Consider the following 27,299-nt stretch of genomic DNA (forward strand, 5'->3'; position numbering starts at 1 on the left):
ATCCACACATAAAGTTTACGATAGAATCCGAGAACAACAATTCCCTTAATTATCTCGATTTAACTATTACTCGCAATCAGAATAAAACCATTTCTTTTAATATTTACAGGAAGCCCACTCACACAATAAACACAATCCACCAAACTTCTCTACACCCAGGGACACAGAAGAAGACAGCTTACAATAGTATGATTTTCAGAGCTCTTAATGTTCCCTTATCCCGTAAGAATTTTAGAAAGGAAATCAACACCATTTATGCAATAGCCGAAGGTAATGGTTTCAGTAAAGCTTTCGTGAATAAAATTCTCAATAAATTTAGAAATAAACCCAAGACCACCTTAGAAAAACAATCTTCCCATAAAGAGAAGTTCACCACATTTACCTTTAATAATAATAATAATAATAATATATCCTATTTCAAACATCTTTAAAAAGCACAAGTTAAAAGTAGCTTTCAAGACCGTTCACACCAATACAAAAATGTTTTTTTTAATTCTCATACTGTCAACAGCAAAAAAATTTCTAACTCTGGAATATACAAATTAAAATGACAATCATGTCTTTCAACGTATATTGGGCAAACAGGCCGCAGTTTCAATGTAAGATACTCCGAACATCTTAATGCCCTAAAGTATAATCGCTACTCAGCCATGAGCGAACATTGTAGAGAGAAAAATCATAAATACACAACAATTGATCAAGACTTAAAGATCCTGCATTACGAACAGAAAGGTCCCTTACTTAATATACTAGAGAATATATATATAGATATCGGCCAATATAACAATCCCGTCTATAACTTAAATGAAATCAACGAAAAGAAAAATATTTTATTGGAAACCTTTGTCCCGCTCATCTGCGAACAGTTCATTAATAAAAAAGAGTTTCACTACCGACATTCTAGAACAAGACCCGCCCTTCCATCAACACCCTCCTTCCGCGAATCACAACGTCCCTCCCTCCCTGCCCCTCCCCCTCAATTACCCCTCCCAACCACATCGACACAGATACACAGTAAGCCACACACAGGCTTAGTTGTCAATGTGACTTGAGACCGACGAGGTCATCTCCATTTGAGACGACAACTTTTAGTTACAAGTAAGTCATATGAGTTTTCTTTTTGTACATCATTTCAACTTGTTCTTCATCCACTCATATATTCCTTTTTTCTCATTACAGATGTTATACACGTCTTATTCGTAGTATTGACGGTCTCACTACACTCCTCAGCATAGTGTTTTTATTTAACAGTCAGCAAGATCTATTAGACGAGAGGACTTTGTACCTCAATGTGTTTTTAACTCACTAATCATGATCACTGTCACTTCACATCATTACGATTTTTAATTTGTTTGTATATTGTGTAATCATTGTTTTACTACTGAAGATGGCCTTGAGATTAGGCTGAAACATGTATAGACTTTGCTTCATCTAACAGATGACTTGACTTGTATTGAAAGGAGGATTTTATAAATATTTTCTTTTGTAAAGTGATAACCGTCAATACGGAATGAGATTCATAACTTGCAATTATAAGGTTAATGCCAATGACATCATTTGGACAACTATTCATTGGCAACTCATGTCCAAATTTGATGATTCATTTGGCCATCCAGATCATCAGACTAGTACTTTCTGTGGGTTTACTTAGAGGAAAGTATGTACGTCACAAGACTCAAAATGATTGCTGAACTTGAAGAAAATTTCCTGCTGACAATTGTGGACATTTCAGCCAATATGGAGAGTATGATTACAAGAGTCAGAGAAAACTCTTGGAGATGGTACCCATCTAAAAGATGTGGCATTCAAGCGATGAACAGTACCTCATGTGAACTACATGTTTTGGTTATGAATCATGAGTAGTAGTCAGAGATTATGAATTATAAGCCCATATCTATTCCTCTATTTTGGTATGGGTAACAAGAAAATTGTTACATTCAATTGACGTGTCTCAGTCTCATCCTTTACTTTGACAATAAGGAGTGACTGAGGTTTGAGTAATGCTAGTACTGTCATTCCTTATTCAGCCAGTCCCTCTTAAGAATGGCATGAAAGTGTCACTCATAGGATTGGCTGATGTGTGCAGTTCAGTGAGCTCAGCAGAATGATATGTATTATCATCTTCTAGCTCAATGAGGAAAGCAACAGGAAAATACTTCACTCTTCATATTCCTAGAATGCCCCTTCGACACCTAGACTAACTCCAACAGCTGATGGTGGAGCTAAACAGTTAGAAATTGTCCTTGTTATGTTCATAGAAATTTATGTACTTGACTGAAGTGTATAGAGAGTGTTACATGTTTTTAAGTGGTTAATCAGTATATTTTGTCCATACCAGGTTCATTCAAAACTAGATTAAGCCAAAAAGTAATGTGTCAGTGTATTACCTAAGTTAATGTCACATTTTCTGTATTAATTTTTCTCTATTGAAATGTTCCATATATTTAAGTTACCAGTACCTAAATAATTGTGTTTCATTTCATGTCTGTAGAAAATTAAACAATTTATAGATGAAGCCAAGGAAGGAGTCATCTACTTTAGCATGGGATCCAATGTAAGGAGTGACAGACTATCAAAAACTAAAATTGCTGCTATCTTGGAAGTATTTTCCGAATTACCTCAACGAGTGATATGGAAATGGGAGTCAGATTCTCTTCCTGGTCAGCCAGCAAATGTGATGATAGCCAAATGGCTGCCGCAACAGGACATCTTAGGTAAGGTATGATGGGCTAGTTAACAATAATAATTAGCTTTACTATTACTTTCATTATAATAAAATACAAATAAGTGACAAAATAACAAACAAATAAGAGCTCCCTGGAAGGAGGCCTTAGTTTTTAGGTCCAGAACAAAAGTAGTTTGAGTCTAATTATTTACCTCTCTGTTTCAAATTCTCTGTACTTGCCATTGCTAATTATACTGGTATTTATATTTAAGGTTAGGGATAGGGCTGGGAGCAGGGTAGTAACACTGCTGAGTAATCTGGTGGTAGTGGTAGAGTGCACCACCGATCACTCCCCTTTCAACTGCAAGTACTCGTAGAGGTGTAGTTGTAGTGCATGACAAATGTTTAAAGAGTACTGTACCTGCATTCGATCTGTGCTTTCAATCACTCAGCCACTACTGATCTGCGTTTAGGGAAGTCACCCAGATGGCAGATTCCTTATCTGTTGTTTTCCTAGCCTATTCTTATATGATTTCAAAGAAATTGGAAATTTATTGAACATCTCCCTTGGTAAGTTATTCCAATCCCTAATTCCCCTTCCTATAAATGAATATTTGCCCCAGTTCGTCCCCTTGAATTCTAACTTTATCTTCATATTGTGAACTTTTCTACTTTTAAAAACATCACTCAAACTTATTCGTCTACTACTGTTATTCCACGCCATCTCTCCAGTGACAGCTGAAAACATACCACTTAGTCGAGTAGCTTGTCTCCCTTCTCTCAAGTCTTCTCGCTCAAACCGCTATATCTTGCTGGAATCCTTCAAGTTGAGGTTCAGTGGAATAACCTTTTCTAAACCTGAACTGCCTTCTATCGAATCAGTTATCCATGAAATTAGTGTCTTGGTGGATGCAAACTGTATGGCAGTGCGGATAATTTTGCCAATAATTTCTAAAATAATAATGAAGTTTAGTGATTTTCGTTCAGGTACACTTTCATTCTTATTTGGAGTTAGGTGACCCTTGATAGTAGTATGGGAGAATGCTGATGTATAAAGAGCCTTGAGGCCATAACCTATTATAGACCACGGCCACCAACCACTCAACTTTTCCGAGCATCTCCTTCACCACCTCCCGGCCTGAGAGACGGCGTCACCATCTAAGACGCCTGTCTCCCTCTTCAGGGGAGGAATGAAAACATTTTAGTAGCAGCATAAAGCCATAAATCTCACCTAAGCCTAACTGGCTTCTGTCCACAATTAATTGAAGGAAGGAACAAAGGACATTACGTTGGTTGTTGTCCCAAGAGGAAATCCCTCATAAACCTATGACTGTAGGGGTTCTGGAGCCTGATATCAGGCCTATTGTATTATGTTAACAGATCTATCCTCTTAAATACCTTGGGTTTAATATACTGTAGTTCAATATTTACAATATCCATGGATAAGCATTCACGGATACGAACGAAGGAAGTGCAAATGCGGATGATATTTTGTATACCTGCGCAGGCCTCTACCAATAAGTACTAAACACCAATATATAAATAGCAGTAAATGGATCACACACATACAAAATTAAGCAATTTCAATAGGTTTTAACTACTTTATCACTACAATAATGCATGAGCACCCTCAATAGCACAAGCATGTCCAACAATGGACTGAACACATCCAACAATGGACTTGAATTTGTATCTATATTTCCTCTTCTTGTTGTGTTTTGTAGATAAGGTAAAGTATATTAGATAATAATTGTGGTAACTTAATAGTTTGATATTTAATTCAATTTTTAGATGGTATTTATGTTCATAGAATATTTAAAGGGATTTAAATAAAGTTTTACAGAAATTTGTACCACAAATGCCATGAAAACTGTCATAACACTATCCTCCACCACAATAACATGCAGTTACCTACACATGGCAGATGCTGCCCACCCTCATCGGAGAGTCTGCCATATAAGGGCTGCACTCAGCTAGAAATAGCCACACAAAATTAAATTAAAAATGAAAACCGTCTGATGCGTGGCAGTTCTTTGAAATGACTGACTTAAAAAATCAGCAAAATGCAAGTTTTGTGGCTGCATTTACGCGACGGGTGGTGGCATATCCACACCGCTCTATCCCCACTAATAGTTAGGGATACACCCAAAGGCTAAGGTTGAACTCCCTGGAAGAAAGGCTCCATTTTTAAGGCCAGCAATTAATCTGGTGCTTATTCTGGTGTAGACTGAAGGAACCTCAAGGCTATGTGCCTTTCTGGAAGTGAAAGTTTCATTTTTAGACATTCTTAAAATCTTTATGGAAATGATGCCATGTTATTTTCCAGGAGAACCATGCACACCTTTCTTAAGCTGCCTTTTTTGATGATACTAATTTGAATTAAATTGGACGACTGGTCCAACAGCACTGAAGCCAGAAGACATACCTAAATGTCCACTGGTTGAAGAGGCAGAAAAATCAACATCCACTGCTTTGTGGTTAGGCTAAGGATGATCTCTCTGGAAGAAAGTCAGCAAGTCTGCAGGATGTCAGAAGGTTAATGAAGGGTTAATAACCCATATGAGAGGCACAGCCACAAGGATCCTGGCATAGAATACATCTCCCTGGCATAAATTAAGTAGATCAAATTAGATGTACCAGTAACAATAGCCTACTTGGTAACCATAATAGTTGAGATGTTAAGTATCTGTGGTCTGACACAGTCGTTAGCCTCTTTGAGTCCTTATCAAAAGAATTTTGGCTGGCAGTGTAGGAGAGGTGGTGGTATACAATTCCTAACCATTAGCTTGCTTGCCAAAAGCCTGGTTTCAACTCCAAACCTCTCCACAGTGTTTGTGTGAAGTGAAGTTATCAAACATAAAATATTTGTAAAAATATTATTTAACACACACACACATTAAAAAGCTTCCTTAATAATGCTTACCTACGTAGCATTAATAGTTGTTATGTTCCAGAAGCACTTTAATAAATTTGTATTAAAATCCATCATTGATCTCATTAATTAACTCAAAATAAAACAATTAATATTTTTAAGATATTTTAAGATTTTAACTAGTTAAGATTTTAGTTTAAGTTATTACATCTTACAATATGAGAAATCTTCTTTTATGATGTCAAGTTCGCTGATGAAGAAAGTGGCCCATCTCTCGAAACATGTACGAATAATAATTGTGTAAACTAACAAATTTTACAAGTAATGACAGGGCGGACCCAGCAAGTACCTACAGTATTTTTAATGAGTTTGCATGCTTATTGTTTAAACTGTTCCTATCGGTAACTTTTTTTATTCAAACAATTAAACACCAGCAGAGGTGGTTCATTGTCAAGTAAGCGATCCTCTGCAAGTACATCCCACCTTTGATGATTTATATTTTTCACCTTCATGGTTTGTTTAAGCTGGTCTTTATAACATCTCAAATGGGCGCCTTGGGGTCTTGTGCCAGAACAAAGTTCACCATAAAGGATTTGCTAAACAAGCCTAGTATTACTTATAGTATGTGCATGCCCTGTCCATCTAAGATGTTGATGAACAATGATGGTTTCCTCATGAAGTGCAGTCAAATGAAGTCAGATGATGCAGGAAATACTGTATTAGATTAGGAAATAAAATCTTACAGGAAGTAGATGAATATTGTTACTTAGATAGTAAAATAACTATCAATAGCAGAAGTAAGGAGGGAATCTGAAATATTTGTTCTGAATGAGTACATTTATAATACCAATATAAGTGGTCCGTTATTGGACATTATAAATTTTTCAGCTAACTCATTCCTGGTTGCCAGCATTTTGCCCCCGTGTGCTAGGCTGGGCTCATCAGTTGGTACCTAGAACTCCTACCAAGATGCATGGCTAGTGCATACCGTGGAGGCCACTGCATAGGCTAATTGTAGCCACCGGCAGTGCCAATGCACTATGAGAGACTTTGTCTCATTACCAAAAATTAATGCCTGCTTGGATATCAGATGATATAGATGTTGATTCGCATAGGGAGTGGCCTCCACGGTATCCACTAGCCATGCATCTTGGTAGGTGTGCTAGGTACCAACTGATGAGCCCAGCCTAGCACACGGGGGCAAAACGCTGGAAACCAGGAATGAGTTAGCTGAAAAATTTATAATGTCCAATAACGGACCACTTAGATTGGTATTATAAATTTACTCATTCAGAACAAATATTTCAGATTCCCTATGGGAGCCAACATCTATATGATGTGATGGCCAAGCAGGCATCAATTTTTGGTAATGAGACAAAGTCTCTCATAGTGCATTGGCACTGCCGGTGGCTACAATTAGCCTACGCAGTGGACTCCATGGTATGCACTAGCCATGCATCATCTTGGTAGGTGAGCTAAGTACCAACTGATGAGCCCAGCCTAGCACATGGGGGCAAAACGTTGGCAACCAGGAATGAGTTAGCTGAAAAATTTATAATGTTCAATAACGGACCACTTACATTGGTATTATAAATATACTCATTCGGAACAAATATTTCAGATTCCCTATAGGAATCAACATTTATATAATCTGATGGCCAAGCAGGCATCAATTTTTGGTAATGAGACAAAGTCTCTCATGGTGCATTGGCACTGCCGGTGGATACAATTAGTGTACGCAGTGGCCTCCACGGTATGCACTAGCCATGCGTCTTGGTAGGTGTGCTAGATACCAACTGATGAGCCCAGCCTAGCACACGGGCGCAAAACGCTGGCAACCAGGAATGAGTTAGCTGAAAAATTTATAATGTCCAATAACGGACCACTTATATTGGTATTACATACCACTTAGTCGAGCCGCTCGTCTTCCTTCTCCCAGTTCTACCCAGCCCAAATTTTGAGACATTTTTCCAACACTACTCTTTTGTTAGAAATCGCCCAGAACAAATCGAGCTGCTTTTCTTTGGATTTTTTCCAGTTCTTGAATCAGGTAATCCTGGTGAGGGTCCCATGCACTGGAACCATACTCTAGTTGGGGTCTTACCAGTGACTTATATGCCCTCTCCTTTATATCCTTACTACAACCCCTAAACACCCTCATAACCATTTGCAGAGATCTGTACCCTTTATTTACAATCCCATTTATGTGATTACCCCAATGAAAATATTTCCTTATATTAACACCTATATACTTACAATGATCCCCAAAAGGAACTTTCACCCCATCAACACAGTAATTAAAACTGAAAGGACTTCTCCTAATTTTTAAACTCAAAACCTGACTTTGAAACCCATTTATCAACATAGCCTGCTGTCCATCTTACAACATTATCGAGGTATGATGGCTCCGAACCGACTGAGCATTGCTTAACATTGACCTGGTAGGTCACACACAGGAGAGCACTACTGGACCTACATGCACACCATCTCCCTGAATATAAATCACTTATTATGGTTCCACTGTTCTACATGTCCTCTGATTTTGGCGTGTTTCAGACCATTGCTTCTGAGTGTTTCACTTTTTTTTTTTTTTTTTTTTTTTCCAAAGAGCAGTGTAGTTCAGAATTTAAAGAGAAATGTTGAATTAAAATTTTCCCATAGTTTCTTCTAAATCAACATAAATAAGAACAAAATAGAGAGAGAAGAACTCTAATGGGGCAGAAAAAATTTAAAGGAGTCTTACAAAAACAAATAGAGAATGAAAGGGTGCTCACTCAATCTCAAGAAACCTCAGATCACACACAAATGTGTATACTGAATATAAACATGTAATTTCATATTCTATCCTTTCAGCACATCCCAATATCCGTGCTTTCATTTTCCAAGGTGGGCTTCAAAGTCTTCAAGAAGCTACATATAATGCTGTACCATTAGTTGGAATTCCCATCTTCTCTGACCAAGCTTACAATGTCAAATATATTGAAACAATAGGCATTGGAGTTAAATTAGAGATTGATGACTTATCGAAAGAAACACTACATGAAGCTCTGAAGAAGGTTCTTCATGATCCAAGGTAAGATATTATTTTATTGACACACTAGGTGTTAAGAATATTTCTAATTTACTGATGCTCTCTGCAAAATACAGTAACACTGTTATCTCGTGCTGTTAATAATTATCCTCATAGTAGTTTCTTTTCCATTTTTGTGTTTTGCCCTTTGGAACATATTAGATTATCACCCAGTATCATTCAACAATTCACAAGGTCAAACATAATTCACTTGTCTTTATGCTGACTTTGAAATATTAGAATGAAAGGTGTGTGGACTCTGAATATCCTGTCAAGGTAACAAATGTGAAATTAGGGAGAATAATTGCCCCCACATATAGGAACCATGACAAGTGCATATCTGTAATGAATTGCCTACATAATGTTAGTGACCACATTATATGAAGTTGTGCATTGGAACTGACTTAGGCCAATAACCTTTGATGTTAGGCCCCTTTAAACAACAACCAACAACCAGCAAGCAAGGAACTGACTTAGGTGGGAGAGTCATATGAGAGTAGATGACAATAGGGGACTAATAAAACTAGCCAAACAGGTTTGAGAAGCAAGAGGGAGCCTAGAAGATTCTATATTTAATTGTTTCAAGGTACGGAATATAACAAGACAGGAAACTGCATTGGCAGCTGTGACTAAAGAAGTATGGAGCAGCTCAGGCCATCCATAAGACTCTTGCATTCTGAACACTGAAAGATGTAACAGCCTATAATAAAATTCAAAAGTACTGGTAAAATGGGGTGAAGTGATACAGTTTCAAACTCAAATTGGTTGTATTCCCGGAAAAAGTTTAGGTTTACAAATACTGTACCCACCTCATGCAACAAAAATGTGGATCTTAACTTGCAGTTTCTTCATGTAGGTACCTATAACAACATGTTGTAGCTGTGCATCTATTTTAAATTTGTTTATGATATTTTAAAGTTGATGTTACACTCCACCTCATCACTGGGCAGAGAATGACACATAAGTTCAATTTCATGTGTTACCGGTACCTCAAATTTTTATTGAATCTCTTCAAAAATTTTAGATCTGAAAATGAGAAATCTGATATTTAAAAAGGTTATGTTACTCCAGCAGTTGAAGTTTTTATGTGTGAATATCATTTTCTGAAAAATGAGCATTTAACATTCATCCCAAATGAGGCACTGCAATAAGCATAAACCAGAATAAAAAATTAAATGTAATATAAAAAGTAAACACTGAGAAAATACAAGAACTTTTTAGGTGTTGTTTTAGTCATCGTGCTATTGCAATTGAAGCACATTTTCTCTGGCATTTCCAGTTTCAAACAATGTTGTAACACTGATATCATTGCCTGCCTCTGTAGCATTATTAGCTGCCATTCTTGGGAGGCCCATGTTCTCTTCCCAGTATGCCAGATATTTAATAATTGCAGGAGGGCTTGTATGTGGTTTAAACGTTACATGCAGCTACCTCCCTTGGAGATGTGCCTGAAAAGAGCTGCACAACCTCAGAATGAGGACATGAGTTTAGTTTAGTTTAGTTTTGTTAAGTTTACTGATATCAATATCTGGCCAAATAAAAATATCTCCATGTTTCCAGTATGGTTCCAGAGCAGAAGAGACAAATCACATAACAACAATGGTCAATGTATTGTTATTGTTGATCAGCTTTATGAGCTTTATGTATGGTAGACCTTCACATTTAGATTTCTTACAACTCTGTGATGTTAGGGCATCTAATGTAAAGGGAGTCCTTCCTTCGTTTATGACTCCTTCTTCAAACAATTGTATCTTTACGATGTTTTTATAACCAATTTTCTTTGTGGATATGGACTGATGACCACACTGTTTGAAGCCTTAAGATAATTAAGACAAAAGTCATCATGAGTTAACACGATTAAAGAATATTTCCATGTTAGCAATGCTTGGCATTGACATAGACTAAGGAACAAAGGTCTAAATTCTATTATCATTGTTGGTACGCTATGGTAAAACTGTATAAGAAATAATGATCAGTTCTTGTATTCTCTATGACTTTTGTCATGTAGGCCTACTACTTTTCAATAGGACCAATAATAGGTATTACCGGGCGAGTTGGCCGTGCGCGTAGAGGCGCACGGCTGTAAGCTTGCATCCGGGAGATAGTAGGTTCGAATCCCACTATCGGCAGCCCTGAAGATGGTTTTCCGTGGTTTCCCATTTTCACACCAGGCAAATGCTGGGGCTGTACCTTAATTAAGGCCACGGCCACTTCCTTCCAACTCCTAGGCCTTTCCTATCCCATCGTCGCCATAAGACCTATCTGTGTCGGTGCGACGTAAAGCCCCTAGCAAAAAAAAAAAATAATAGGTATTTAAATATTAAGTTTCAGGCACCTTCCCCTGAACTACCCTTTCATCCACCATGAATAAAATGATTTACAGCCTAGACTGTAATACCTTATTCCCAGACATTTATATACGATACTGATTTTCATTGAATTCTCTTCACTGATTTTCTCGTAGTTTAGTATCGATACGGACTTAGCAAAAGAAATGAAATTTATTAATATCTTTCTTATCATAGCCAGTACGATATAAATGTATAGGACATCATTAATAGTGTTACGGGGTTACCCGTGGACCAGCAGAGGTGAAAGAAGGTGCCAAGTGAATGGGCCTAACTATAAAATCAAAGTTAATTTAAAACTGTAACAAAGATTTTATATAGGCCTATATATAAATATATATTTTTTAATTTCAAAAATCAACAAACAACAATGTAACAGGTACCAGTAGCAATAAACAAGTCTAGGAAAGACAAGATTGGTGGTATAAACAGATCTTGGGCTTCAAGCCCTCACTTTACAATTACTGAACTACACGCTCAAATTTACAAAGATCACAACTTTACTTAAGGGCAGAAATCCCCTAATACATGGAGCCCTTGCTAAAGCAATTACAATATCAGGCCTCCCAGAGGCACTTTTACAACCCTAGAAAAAGAGCTAATGTGCTCTCAGTTCTCAAGCCTACTCAAGGCAATATCAGAAAATTACAATTACTTGCCATCAAGGCACAACTTACAAAATTTGAAACAGGGGTATCTACTGTAGTACCCAACCTATTGGGCCATAGTAAAAAAGAACAGGTTAAGTAAATGGCTCGAAACACAAAAAGAATGGAGGCGTGTATCTGCACTCCAAGATATGAAGTCTGAAAACCTAAGGGGCACTAGGCTGATGAAACAGGGGCTATTCCCAAACTATGGAGGTGATTCGTATAAGAATAATTTAAGACATTATGGAAAGGAAGAAAACCAGTTACAAAACGTAGTCACCTCAAACGAATATGAACGGGAGCTCGAGAGGGTACATCACTCTATATCCCAGAATTACAGTTAGAGATTTTATGAAATTTTTACATTAGCCGGCAGAACTTACATTTTAGAGAAGTTGGTTACATAGTTAAGGTTTCAGACCTTTCCCTCAGGTTAAACTGCAGAGCTAGCAAAAAAGTAAGATGTTAGATGGCCATTACCTTGCTGAAGAACTGCTGCCTGATGAAAGAGGTGCCTCCCGCCTCCTGCCTGACACACACACTAAGATGACGATCAATTGGCCAAGAGAGGAGAAAATCTGCAGTTTATAATCCCTCGGGGAAAGTTTGAGACCTTTCACGAATAAACCAGCCCCACCCTCTCAATTTTATAGGTCCATTCAAAAGTTACACTCAGAATCGAAGAAGAAATACGGATTGGTTGGAAATTAATTACAAAAATTAGGGATTGGCTGGATTCAAAACTGGTGGAAAGAAAAGGTAAATAATGCCAACCCAAAAATAAATGAACAACAATTAGTAAAACAAAACTTATGTATACAAAACTTCTTCAAAAAAGTTCTTTCACTTCGCACCAGGGTGCATGATCATAGTTTTCTAGCAGTGACATCTATGAGAGAATATCCAAACTTCTTGATGAACGGAAAACAAAAACAAGTTGAAATTCACACAGTACTGGAACTTCACAATAACAAAATTACGTCAAATTACAGTAGTGACATCTGAGTAACGGTTTAAGTAGGTCTAGTTTCAAGTTCACTGTTCCTCCTGTAGAGGAGTTCTTTTAGACACAAGATTTAAATGTGTGGCATTGGGGTGTACCTCACAGTACAAATAGGAAATTTAATTTTATATAACTTTAGTTATGTAGTATTTATCTGTAGGAGCAGTATTAACATAAAAATTTGAGAATTAAAATTTAGGCCTTCCCTTAAACTACCATTTTGCTCAGTGTGAATAAAATTATTTATAGCCTAGATTTCAGTGCCTTATTCCATGACTTTACACACTGATTTTCGTTCAATCCTCTTCAACCATTTTCTCATGATGTGCATACAGAAAGACAGGCAGAGATGACAGAAAGTTAAAAAAGTGCATTTACTTCTTACTGTGGACACAGTCAATACAGGAATACCATTCTTCTCAAATTCTGATCAATGTACAGATAAATCTCTTAATTTTTATATATAGATTATGATGTTTTCTACTTTTTAAAGCTCTACTCAATCTTATTTGTCTACTAATGTCATTCCACACCATCTCTCAGTTGACAACATAGGACATACTGCTTAGCCAAACAGCTCATCTCCTTTCCCCCAAGTCTTCCCAGCCCAGAGTTTGCAACATTTTCATAACGCTATTATTTTGCTGGAAAGCACCCAGAACAAATTGACTTGCTTTCCTTTGAATTTTCTCCAATTCTCGTATCAAGGAATCCTGATGAGGTTCCCATACACTGGAACCATACTTTAGTTGGGGTTTTACCAGAGACTTACATGCCCTTTCCTTTACATCCATACAACAACCCCTGAAAGTCCTCATAACTATGATCAGAGATCTGTACCCTTTATTTACAATCCTGTGTATGTGTTTATGCCAAGAAGATCTTTTCTTATATTAACACTTAGGTACTTACGGTGATCTCCATAGGAAACTTTCACGCCATCAGTGCAATAATTAAAACTGAGGGGACTTCTCGTACTAGTGAAATTCACAACCTGACTTTTAACCCTGTTTATCATCGTATCATTGTCTGTTGTCCATCTTATAAGATTGTAACTTATTTATTACTCTGTACAGTATGTTAGATATAGACATGTGTTCCACGTGCCTCAGATTTCTGGAGCAGATCAATACTGAAAATTGTGGCATTAAGAAAGCTCAACATTTTTTGTCAAAAGAATATAATTTTAGAGCAAATTGTTTCTCTTCACTGCTGAAGGTAAAACAAGATAATCTTCTTTTCTTGACTGCCAAAGGAATTTACCCTTGCCAAAAATACCTGATCAGAGTGTCTATTACAGTAGGCAGTTATACTTAGCGTTATATAATTTTGCTATTGTAGTAGATTCCCCTAAATCAAGGTTAACCACTAATAATGTCTTCATGTACACTTGGCTTGAAAATTAAAGTAAGAAGGGATCAAGTGAAATATGTTCAGCTCTCTACCACTATTTGTGTCATACAGACATGAGCAATGTAATTTTTTAAAATATCAGTTGCCAATGGGTGCCACGGGCAAAATAAGAACACAATAGTTGTCTCAAGCTGTGTCACTGGATGTTCAAACATCCGCCAGACATAAGCAAAATAGTTATTTATCCCATTACTGGACATTCATTCATGCCTTCCATTAGAGTGTTTGGGTTCATCAAAAGTTAACTGCAGAAACAAGAAATGATAATTCAGCAATCAGAGTACCATAGTATCTTGAGCTGCTTGACAAATGTGGCTGTGCCTATTAATGAAAAGAAACTGGAAGATGTATGGCAAGTCCTGGAGGGAGCATAACTCCCTGTCATAGTACATGACATTACTCAGGGGAATCAGGTGAAGAAGAATACCTAGCAGTAGATGATGAAAACATTGTTTCATGTATGATATTCTAAGTGCATGGCAGATTGTCAAATGTTACACCATGTACATTCAGGAATAAAAAACAAAAATGAAAATTGAATACACAATTTTATGTTCATCTCATATCCTCTCCTCATGTAGCACCTTGTTGATTGAAACCTGTCCATGTCCTTTTCAATAGCATGCAAAAGTGGCCATTTGCAAAATGAGATGCAAAACTAAGTCAACTTTTTATTTTTTTATTATATATTGCATGCATTGAAGCCTCTGTGGCTTAGGTGGCAGCATGCTGGCCTCTCACCGGTGGATTCCATGGCTCAAATCCCGCTCAATTCATGTGAAATTTGTGCTGGACAAAGTGGAGGCGGGACAGGTTTATCTCCGTGTATTCCGGTTTTCCCTGTCATCTTTCATTCCAACAACACTCTCCAATATCATTCCATTTCATCTGTCAGTCATTAATCATTGCCCCAGAGGAGTGTGACAGGGTTCGGCAGCTGGCACAATTCCTATCCCGCCGCTAGATGGGGGCTTTATTCATCCCATTCCTGATCCAGTCGAATGACTGGAAACAGGCTGTGGATTTTCGTTGCATGTATTGAGGTCATGGGTTTACGGCAATAGCTAAAGGCTTTTATAGTAATCTATACTTATTTATATGATATACAGTGTAGGATAGTTTGTATTTACCAAGTAAAAAATTTTTCCACTTTTTCTCAAAACCAGTTACGGAGAACAGCCATAATTTTGCAAACATGTCTACTGACCAGTAGAAATTACTTCAACTGAAAAGATTTCAAACTGTCCCTACTTGAAGAGTCCAGTTACAACCCTACTCTTATAACTTTTAGATGTTTTCCATTTACTAGACTCAGTATCCCCAAGCACTTGTTGTACAACTATCTGCCTTAACAGCTGAGTACAATATTAACTTGACTGCACATTATGTCCCAGTAACAAAAATGATTACTTTTACAATAATTAAACAACTAGTACAACACAATCTCGTCTCAAAAAATACCACAACAGGATGTAAATGGATCAGAGGATCTGAAGGAAATAGGCCTTACAACAGAAGACACCACAAATAAGATAAAATTGAATACAAAACTCAAGAATACAAACCTCCGCTTTACCCTTACACAAAACAAACCAACAACATGCACATTTTCAACTGAGGAAAGGGCACAAAGATCAGAGCATCTGAAGAAGTACTGGGAAGACCGCAAAGCCCGAACAATCCCTTCAAAGAGACCTGAACGACGGACTGACTAAAGTGATCCTATGTGGTCATAAAAGAAGAAGAAGAAGAATTAAACAAATATTAATATAATTATATCTAAAATCTTAACCCATTTACAATATTGAAATAAAATCATAAAACACAGAATATTAAGATATAAGATCTACTATTGAAGAAATATTTAAGGAATAATGTATATGGAATAAGTTGTTGCATTATAGCCTAATTTGTAACATTTTACATGTTACTATGTATATTTATCATGGAGGTATGAAGTAACCTTTTATTTTTCTTAGCCTCCATATCTTCAGTGTCTAAACCATGGGAGGTATTTATCACTATCATTCTTTATTGTTTGATGAGCTCATTCTCAAATATTACACGGTTTTAATTCCAGTTGTTAGAAATGCTAATTCTAAAATTATACAATTATGATCAGGGTTGGGAAGTAATTGAGTAAAAGTAATTGAATTACGTGTAACGATTACTTTCTTAGTAATTTTTATTTGTAATTTTTACATACACAAAATGTAATTTTTACTTGTAATTTAATAATGAAAATAAAATCATAATCGTTGCATTTTAGTAATCGTTACATTCTAGTAATCGATGTACATCACATTGAGATGCTGGCAACTTCGGAGCCCCAGCACTCGCAAAGAGTCACACCCAGGGTACAATTTCTACACTGACTCTATATGTCGTCCCACACTTTTGCATCTAGGCGACACATATACACTTCCAATTGAAGCCATTTCCATTTCCGTGATATAACGTGCACTCACTCATTTACTCGCAGGTTCTTGTGGTTAGGGGTTGAGATTTTGGTAATTGTGTACTACATTGTCGAGACGGTGGTAGTGGCGATTATTGTTTTAAGAGGAAATACAACTGGGCAACCATCCTCTATTAACACTTCAAAACTGAAGGTATCAGCAAAAGAAAGGTGGGGCCACACAGGGCACAGAAATGAAAGACTCCCTAGGCATAAAAAACCTAATACTATAGAGGCCGGGAAAGAACAAGAGTTGGCCAAGATTAGATAGAAAAGATGAAAGCGGGCGAGTTGGCCGTGCGGTTAGGGGCGCACAGCTGTGAGCTTGCATCCGGGAGATAGTGGGTTCGAAGCCCATTGTCGGCAGCCCTGAAGATGGTTTTCTGTATTTTCCCATTTTCACACCAGGCAAATGCTGGGACTGTACCTTAATTAAGGACACGGCTGCTTCCTACCCGTTCCTGGGCTTTTCCTATCCCATCATCGCCATAAGACTCTGTGTTGGTGTGATGTAAAGAAAATAGCAAAAGAAAGATGAAATCGAGGGCACTGACACAAGTAAGTGGAAGCAATGACAGGGTCAGCTAGCAGAACTATGGTTGCCAACATTTGGTCTCCTTTCCAGTTGCTTCCAACGACAGGCAGGGAATACTGTGGATGTTATTCTACCTCACCCCACCCAGAGAGGTTACGTGGTTGAGAATGGAGCAGGAATAAACATGTGATGGCAAAGGGGTTTTGGCATATCCATTCTCCTATTTGAACAAATATTTTGAATTAGTTATCCTGAAAATAATGAAAACTTGAAAGTGGCATTCAAATTTTGCTTTGGGACCAGTCATTTTGAACATCGGATTAAGTCTTGCCTAGTGATGGTAGCTACTTAATGTCTCTATGCTAAATAACACAAAATGGAGTAATGCATTTTCCCTTGCAAACTTTGGTATCAATCCATTCCCATGTGAAAAAAAGTCAATGATTCCCTGAAGACTTTAGTTCTATAAATTAATTGTAATTGTAATTCTAATTGTTTTTTGAAAAATTACTTAGTAAATTGAGTAATTTTTTGTCAGGTAACTGTAATTGAGCCCAATTACTTTTACTCTGTACATTTTCCACTGCTGATTATGACCTAAATTCCATAAAATATGGTAGCAACAAAATGTTATAAATTATATGATTTCAATTAGAGTTACTAGATGCCTGGAAAATTCTGGACATGCCCTCCTACATTTTAAACTCCTGTCTGCCATTTAGGAGAAATTTCTGTCCTCCATTTCTTTTCGAAATTAAAAATGTACAAGATCAGTGGTTTAAAATATGTCCCAATCAAGAAAGAATGAACAATTTCAGAATAAATAAAGGATTTTTCAGGTAGTGAAAATGGGCGCAGGTGGTTAACATTGGTGGTCATGGTCAATAATGTCATCTTATCATGATCGCTGGTGGTGGTATATTATCATTGAGGCATGAGGCACTTGAAGTGACTCAAATGAGAGAGGAGAGTAAAGCATTGTTTTTGGTTTATTTGCTGTTCATTGTTTGAAGTGATTGGTTGTTCAGAGCCATGCTGTATTGTAATTTGTAATACTATTTTCCCTCAACACATTTATTCTTCTACGGTATGCAGCAATGCTGAAGAAGAAATATAAATTTAGTGATAATTCAGCTAATATATACATTTTTTTTAATGGGGAGAAATGAACATGAAGATGATTGTCTACTTTGTCATGACAATATAAAGGAGCTCGAGAAAGTGAAACAGTCTATAATTGACATTACTGGTATTTTAAATAATGTATGCTGTGTTTCATACCTAAGTTTTGTCAGAGGGCCAGTGTCATGGCAACATAGTAATTGTAATGCCATTGGGAGATTTTTATGAAATTAATCAATAACGTTTATTCTAGAAGAAGCAGAAGTTGGATAATAACAATACTACTCATGAAACGTGATGGGTTACCAAAACTTCTGTCGTATTACATCCCCTTAAATAGTACTGATGTGGTAGTTATGTTTTCTACCCTTCTTTCTTTTTTTATTATTAAAAAGTAGGCAGTCCAATATGAAATCATTTCAAGACTTTGGACATCTGGCGACTGTGACATGATTGCGAGGATGACAAAGACATATTAAGCAGCTATGGTACATCATTTTCATCAGCGAGGATGTGAGTACTAATTTTGAAGATGGAGAAGCTACAGTGGAAAATAGCAGGTTTGAGATCATCTTCTAGCAAAGCCCATGCTTCAGCTGTAGTTTGCTAGCGGAAGAGGAGTACATAATAGAAGTAGTTTTGGGAAGGTTCGCTGTAGCCGAGAGTGGGTTTTTTGAAATAAAGGGGTAGATTAATTATTTTTGGGTGAACTCTATCAAAGCAATGAGGTAGATGCCAAAATTTACAAAGAAATTGAGACAGTTGATAGTTACAGTATCAGATATCACTCGCTCAAGACCAAGTGCGATGAAGTTGTGAGAGCAAGAGTGGAGAGTGGAAATATGGCGTCATCTGTGCGTTCATCGTCTGAGAAACAGAGATCTATACAGTTTTCTAAACTTGAATTAGTGAAGTTTAGCGCTGATATGTCTGAGTGGCATCTTGAGCACAGTTTTCAGGCATCGATGGTGACTCTGCTCTTTCTAAGGAAGAAAAGTTTCAGTATTTGATCCAATCAGCTGTTCCTAGGTCTAGAGCTTGAGCTCTGTGGGTGATAATTCCTCCCCCAGCACATAATTAAGATAAGAATGTCAAGGCACTCAAAAATAGGTTTGGTCAGAAAGATTTGCTGTGTAAATGTTGTACTAGGGAGCTGCTTAAGTTGATTTAGGATAGAGAAATGAAACTTAGCATCCTCTATGATAAAATTTAGACCTAGTTGAGATCTTTAGAAAGTCTGGGGATTTCGTCTCAGAACACCATCATTCTATTCCATTAGTGGAGTCTTACTTGTCGGTGAAGGTACTCAGGATGTGGCAGTGAACTAATTTGGACCACGGTGCTTCCTTAAAACTGAAAAGGAAAATTTCATAGATTTTTTGAGGCAGGAGGTAGAGGCAGAAGAAAGGGTGCAAATTGCAAGTCTTGGAGGTATGTCAACCAGAAATAGAGGTGTAAGCAAGCTAGGGTATTCTCCCAACAAGTCAGAACATAGCCCTACTGCAATACACCTGGCAAAAGAAAGCCTAAATGAGACCTGTGCATTTTCACAACTAAGTACTTTTTATTTTCCACCTCGTCGATACATTAGTTGCTTAAGGCAACTTATTGGTTAAAAGTGGTTCACATTTCGTATATTATTAACATCTTCAGCCACATAACATTGTTTAGATGAAAAATTCATATATTGACAAAGTATCAATGCTTTGTGAGAAAGTGTTCTTAAAATTAGCATAAGAAGATTAAGTGACAATATTAAAAACAAAATACTCAAGAAAAAATACACTTAAGAAAATGGAAATTGCAACACCATGAAGGCATTGGTAGTTTGTGTTGATTTTCAAGATATGGAACGATGCCATGTAGGTATATAAACGATCAAAGTTTCAGACCCATTGGATTGTTGCTACAGGTCTCCCCACGTGATTGGTCGCGGAGGAATCGACTCCAGTATACGGACTCTGGTCTAGCGTAGTTGACTTGAAGTCTGTGGAGTGAAGTGTTCCCCGTCAAACATGCCTCGACAACAGAGAAGAGTACGCTATCAACAACTGTTGCCATTTTAGAGGGCTCGGATAATTGGGCTGTGTGTGGCTGGATTATCGCTAAGGACTGTCGCTGCACGTGTTGGCCAACAGGCATCTACGGTACAACGTGTATGGCAGCAGTGATCAAATGAAGGTACCCACACTCGTAGACCTGGTACAGGCCCAGCGCGACAGACAACTGTGAGAGAGGATCGCCGCATCATTTGGATGGCCCGGATTGAACCCCATGCAACAGCAGCGCAAATTCGAGCAGCTGTGGCACCCCACGTTACACAACAAATAGTTGGTAATTGCCTGCGTGCAGCTGGCTTATGAGCCTGTGTCCCTGCAAAAGGTGTTCCATTGACCCCACAACAGCGACGTGTAAGGATGGCCTGGTGTCGAGAAAGATCGACGTCGGTCGACGAATGGCATAGGGTCGTCTTTAGTGATGAATCGTGCTTCTGTCTTGCCCGCAGTGATCGCCGGAATCGTGTGCGCAGACGTACCGGGGAGAGGGGCCGCCCAGATCTTATTGTCGAGAGGCACACAGGGCCAACACTAAGCATTATGGTCTGGGGAGCTATTGGCTTTAATGTGAAATCACAATTAGTGCTTGTTGAGGGCACTATGATTGCTTGACAGTACGTTGATAGGGTACTCAATCCAGTGGTTATCCCTATGATGGTGAACATTGCTAATGGGTACTTTCAGCAGGACAATGCCTGGGTTCACACTGCACGCATCTCTTGAGAAGCTCTCCACGACATCACAACCTTAGAATGGCCCGCCAGATCCCTGGACCTCAGTCCTATTGAGCATGTGTGGGATATGATGGGTCGACAACTGGCCAACCGTCCTCAGCCACCCACAACTCTGGAACAACTGACCCGTGCAGTGCAGCAGCAAGCATGGGCCAAAATTCCTCAGGAAGCAATCCAGGGCCTTATTGACTCCATGCCTCGATAAATTCATGAATGTATTGCAGCTCGTGGTGGGCACATCCTGTATTGATTGTTGTCCAAACTTGCGGTCAGAGGGACCTGAAAGTGTGATCATCGAAGCACAACCAAACACTTGTCCTGCATGTTCAATTGCAGCAATGTAGCACCACTCCTTCTGGGTGCTGCAATTTCCATTTTCTTCAGTGTATATAAATAAATATATAAATATAAATAAATATTATCACAATGACCATTCAAAAACTTTGTGTCTGAAACTATTATTCACCTTGGTGCTGTTTTTATAGAAAAACATTTACTACTGTTGTTAAGACGAAGATTCAGTAATAGTTTCAGACACCAAGTTTTTGAATGGACATTGTGATAATTTTAAATGTTCATGTTATCACATTTTTGAAGTGCTTTAATGTTGTTTTTTAGATGTATTGTAATTTGGTTTTTAGACTACTGTAATTTTAATTCTGACTATTGTCTTTTAATATGTTTATGACTGTTCATGAACATCATTTTAAGGTTAAAATTAATGGCTGAAGATGCTCTTTATAAGAGCGAAACATGTCCCTTAGAAGAATTAATTGTATGAAAATGTAAACACCAATAAAGGTGATTTGTATTGAATAGGTGGATAGAAATACTTCTTATTATAATTGCTGTGAATGTCCTAAGGTACCGTCCAGTTTCTTTCTTACTAGGACATTCAAGAAAGGAAGGCATCCGTCCGACTCCATCTCCATAGTGAATTAAATGATGTTGCTGATTTAGGTGTCAACATGTCTAATATAATCAGAAAGAATGCTTTCCCAAAGCTTACATGCAATTCATATCAAACTGACTGGCCTGTCCTTTCCTTTATACACAGAGGCTACTATAGCAACTCTCCATTCATTTAGTATAGCTCCTTCATGCAAACAATAATCAAGTACTTCAGGTATGGTAATATATCCCAACTCATTGTCTTATGTATATCCCCAGAAATATTATCAATTCCAGCTGCTTTTCTAGTTTTCAACTTTTGTATCTTAACTTATTGTAAATGTCGTTGTTATCATAGGTAAATTTTAATACATCTTTAATACTAGTCACCTCCTCTATCTGGACATTATTCTTGTAACTGACAAGCTTTACATACTCCTGACTGAATACTTCTGCCTTTTGAAGTTCCTCGCATACACACTCCACTTGTTCATTAATGATTCCTGGAATGTCCTCCTTGGAAGCTGTTTCTGCCTTAAAGTACCTATATATACCCCTCCATTTTTCACTAAAATTGTATGGCTGCCAAGTATGCTTGCCATTATGTTACCCTTAGCTGACTTCTTTGCTAGATTCAATTTCCTAGCAAGTTCCTTCAATTTCTCCTTACTTCCACAGTCATTTCTAACTCTATTTCTTTCCAACCTGCACCTCTTTCTTAGTTTCTTCACTTATCTGTTATAATATAGCGGGTCTTTACCATTCCTTACCACCTTTACATTCCTCAACAAACCCATCCCAGAGTCTGTTTACATTTTTATTTACCATTTTCTTCCAATCATAGTTACTTTTTTAAACTCCCCCATGCCTGTTTTATCAGCCATATGGTACTGCCTAATAGTCCTGTGCCGTATGCTTTAGATAATTCTCCCGCCCCCTTTGGGCTTTGTTGGCTGCCTGGTTGCGCCCTTAAGATTGACGTTGGTTTTTCAATTTATTATTATTTTTCTATGTTCGGCCTTTTATGGATTATTATTTATGTATCTTGGCATGTATTTCTAAAGGTTGATATTCTCCCTTCCTACTTCCGCCGCGCTTGCATGTTACTTGGCAACGTGCCTTCCCCACTTTTCCAGCCAATTGGGCTGGCCTTGCTCCCCTCCCTCCCGTCTGCCGCTCGCATGCTTGTCGAGCTACGGACAGGGGTTGGTACTTGCCTGATCAGTGGCGGCGTGTGTATAAAACGTCTGGGGGTTCACTGCTGTGGAAAATAACGTGTTCAGATTATTATTGTTACTTGATGTTTACATAGATGTAAAATAGTGACATTGCTTGATTAGAAACAGGACTTTGCTTTGCAGAGACACGGCTACAGCTGGAAGAAGTTACCAAAACAATGAAGAATGAAAGAGAATATGAGGTGCAATTACTTAAATCTGATCCAATTTCCCCTGATTTTGAAGACGTTGTTTACGTAGGAATAACTTCTTCAAGAACGTGTTAGGCAGACTACTGTTATTTATGTGTTGACGTATTTTGCTGTTTACTTTTCATAAAACACGTATTACTAATGAAAAGTTTCATTTAATTACATAAACTTAGGCTACTTACGCCTATTGATGCTATAAAAACCGTAGTTAGCAAAATATTCTGGCCCATTGCGGTTAATTACATCAGAATGGCAAAATCGCCAAATTAAATTCCCTTCAAAACCTACCACATAGGCAAATTTTAACGGCACGCTCTGACAATGCTTCGGCTAATTTCGGAACCGCTCGATGTAACTCGTGTCTATCGCTGGTCCAGTTGCCAGCGATTCCTGGGCTATGTTTTCCCTGCTTCTCATAACCCCTCGCCTTGCGCACCCTCCTTACGTCTCATGGCCCCGCCCGTTCAGTCCTGAAATTGAACCTCTTCACTGGTTCTGGAGAGCAACCGAGTGTTGATATAAAATATACCGCTACGCGCGCTGATATACAGAACAAATTTAAGGAATAGGCTCTCATAAATAATTTTACCTAGGCTTATATATTTCTAGGGGTTTCACTGAACCACTGAACATATAGAATGCGCCGCCACTGTGCCTGATAGCCAGCGGCCGGAGATATTCTCGGTGCCTTGAGTGACAGCAGCTGGTTCCACTGGGGTCTCGTACCCTTCCTTGTCCATGGTGTGGAGATAAGCACTAACTAACTAAATAAAATTGGAGTATTAGCGCGGGGTAGAACAAAGGGAGGATCTCACTATTGGGTTTCTGAAATATTCAGTCATACGACATGATTGTAATCCAGTGCCTTTTAATGTAATTGTATACGTGCAGGCAGCTTGGAAATTAGCTGCCACCTCCATCGCCATTGGTTAAAGATAATGAATTGAAGCTAGTTTTTTTTCTCTGCTATTGTATGCACTGGGTGCTTTTTAAACGGAGGGCAGTTTTGAAACATTGAATTTGTTTTTAATGTTCTGGCTGAGGTGTTATATTAAACCTTTGGGGCTCAATGCCCAGTATTTAATGTACTTCTTTCACAGCCTGAGGCTGTCTTGCGATTTAAACTATATTGTACGTGTTAATACGCTAAAGGAAAACCCACTAAGGGGATTTGTATTCATAATAAATGTGGTCATTTTCCGAAAGCAATGTTATCTTGAAACAGGCCCAAGGCCGTATGCTTTTCCTTCTTCCCTTCTTCTGTGGGAATGTTTGTAAACCTACGCAGGGTACAAGTCCTACTTTTAAGACTTTCCTTTCTATCACATTTATTTTTAACTATGACAAAATCAGCTCCATGATCACTAATACCGCCTATTACTGCAGTTCCTCAGAGGGTGGGAGTATTCCCATGAGAGAAAAGAAGACCATGAAATTTCATTATTTGGCCTAAAATGGAATTGCAATGAAGACGCTTTGAGCCTCCACTTGGATTGGTAGGAAAAATGCACTCAGGCCAGCATGGTCACAGAACAATCTGTGCTATCTTGTTGCAGCACATTTTAAACCCTATTGCTTTTAGCTCACCAGCCACAATTTTCATAAAGTCAATGATTCAAGATTTGTGGGAGGAAAAGGTTGACTGGGAGTGATCCTCAGAAGAATCTTTGAGAACTGGGTACAAAGCAGTCTGATGTTGAAGTAGGTTTTTATACCTATGATGCCAAGATTAGAGCTGTTGGGTGCAGTTATTGGAGCTCAATTGCTGAAATCCATCATAGATGATCTGACAATCTGACAAGAGTTAATGGGCCCTCAGTGATATGATTTGCAAGAAGAAATGTTGAAGAGATCTCTGGTGATGATTGACAACATTTGAGAACTGAGACATGATTGGATGTAGAAACCTTTTCAGAGTTTTGAAAGGACCATCCCATCAAGGGGACCATCCCCTTGATGGGATGGTTAATCTGGTTTTGGAACAACCGTCAAATTAAGAATAATAGACGCAAAGGAAGTCTGTGTTGAAGTTGGCACAAGAAGATGCCTTCTCCTCCTCCAAAGATGAGAGACTTCATGGACTACAAACACATGTTGATTCTCTTGGTGTGATTCTCTTCAGATCAAGATAACTAACCAATCTGATGAATTTTTGTTTGATTTCTACAGTTTTGTCTCATGACAGTCCAATTGCTATCAAATTTGCATGTAACTTGCACAAGAATAACAACCATATCGGAACCCAAACACTGTTGGTTGAAGTCAAATAGATGAGGATTCTGAAAGGGAGGCTGTTGACTCGTTGAGTGGTGAGGAAATGCGTCGTCTGCAACTGGTACAGTGCTGATCACTTTTATGAGGAGTCACCTCCTCTGACCTTACAGCGTGTTCAAGATTAATTCATTTTCCAAATCACTGGTGTGAGTGTGGCTGGTCTATTAATTTTGTGGAATGGGCAGAAAATCTGGATTGCATCTTCACTTGTTCTGTGTACAGAACTCTACACTTGTAGATGGTGGAAGGATTATCAACAGATGCATTTATCCAGACTCTGGCACAGATTCATTGCAAGATGAGGATGCCTTGATATGATCTTCAATGACAATGGGACCAATTTGAGGGGTGCATATAAGGTTTTTCAGTCTTTAGATTGGGAAAATTTCTAGGAGTACAGTAGTGTCAAATAGATTGATTGGAGATTTAATCCCCTCCTGTGAGTTGGTGGGGAAGTCATTGAAAGCAGCTAATTGGAGTTGTTTGTTAAGAAGTTACATTTAATTGGAGTCATGAAGGATCTGATGAGAAGAATTGTTGGCAAATCAGTGATAGATGCTGAGGAGTTGAGGACCATTCTCTGCAAGGTAGAAGCTCAGGTGAACTCGAGGCCACTAACCAATATGTCAGAGAGTAATGAGGATCTTTTGCCACTGACGCCTCAATGTTCCTTCGAGATGTTCAGCAGATTGATATCCTGGACTGCAATCCCGATCTGGTGTTGTGTCCATGCCAAGTGAACACAATTTACGAGGAACATAGGGACAATCACTTCAAACCAAATTAAACAATAGGTCACTACATCTGATGACAAGGAATGATGGGCGCCCACAGGATCTTTTCCACGGTGGGGGTGACACACTTTAAAAACCAATATAATGTCAGCAACTTATAATGGTTTACAGAAATGTCCAGTTATAACAGATGCTAGATGACTGTCAGTAAGTTCAGTTTATGAAATAATCTGGTATGATATTAAACAACTGAACATCAACCTTTTTAAAATTCTGGGGGGCAAGCGCCCATGCAAGGAATACTTATTCAAGTTATGAACGTTCCCCTTTAGCTGCATACAAACCATTATCTATATTATTATTCAGCAAGTCATAATTTATAAATCAAGTGGCTCAACTATACAGATGGGGAATGCCAACTCCCAGATCAACTCAGGAACATTTGGTTGCTGTAGGAGTGACAACATGTTTCAGCAACATTCGAAACAATTTTGACGTAACATTCGGTTTCAGTTTTGGATGTGTTGTCAGACTTCATCAATGTTTTAGACTTGAATTTTAATTTGAGACATACCAGATAGTTTTCTTTATTATTTTGTGTATGTGAGCATATGTTTCCCAATTGGACCATGGCTGAAGATGACCCAATGTATATGGGGTTGAAACTAGTACCAATTATATAGGACACTATATTAAGCTAATGGTATTGAATAGGTGGATCCTTCTTTACCCTTTGATATTCAGTAACCTGAATTGGAGGCTTCATTACAGGAAAACCTTGCATGACCAATTAAGGAAGGGATTCAACTCTGAGTACTTAGGACAGTTGACTTGGAACAAGAGGAGACCCATTCATGAACCTTCTTATCCTATCCAGTGATGTGTACAAATTTAAACTGATCCCTTTAATGAGCGTACCACCCCTGAGGAGGCAGCCAGGTGCATTTATGGCAGGATAAGGTGCAGTGTTTAGTATTAAAATATGTATATAACATGATTCTTACCTACCTATTTTTGCATTTTCTCTGAATGATTTTATGATTT

The 27,299-nt window shown here is 38.1% G+C and overlaps 2 protein-coding genes across 3 annotated transcripts in view; both read left to right on the forward strand.

Moving 5' to 3' along the window:
- Positions 1–27,299, forward strand: part of LOC137498893 (UDP-glycosyltransferase UGT5-like) — a 361,857-nt gene that overhangs the window by 108,493 nt on the left and 226,065 nt on the right. The window lies entirely within an intron of this gene.
- The window catches only part of LOC136866741 (UDP-glucosyltransferase 2), a 123,312-nt gene that overhangs the window by 90,157 nt on the left and 5,856 nt on the right, over positions 1–27,299 (forward strand). The window contains exons 4-5 of one of the 2 annotated variants that reach the window (XM_067143850.2): positions 2,492–2,714; positions 8,391–8,610. In XM_067143850.2, coding sequence (XP_066999951.2) covers positions 2,492–2,714; positions 8,391–8,610 — 443 coding nt within the window. The remainder of the gene's footprint in view (positions 1–2,491; positions 2,715–8,390; positions 8,611–27,299) is intronic. The other variant, XM_068226633.1, reaches the window with a different exon arrangement.

The sequence above is a fragment of the Anabrus simplex genome, chromosome 3 (genome assembly GCF_040414725.1).
Source record: "Anabrus simplex isolate iqAnaSimp1 chromosome 3, ASM4041472v1, whole genome shotgun sequence".
In the NCBI taxonomy this organism is placed as follows: Eukaryota; Metazoa; Arthropoda; class Insecta; order Orthoptera; family Tettigoniidae; genus Anabrus; species Anabrus simplex.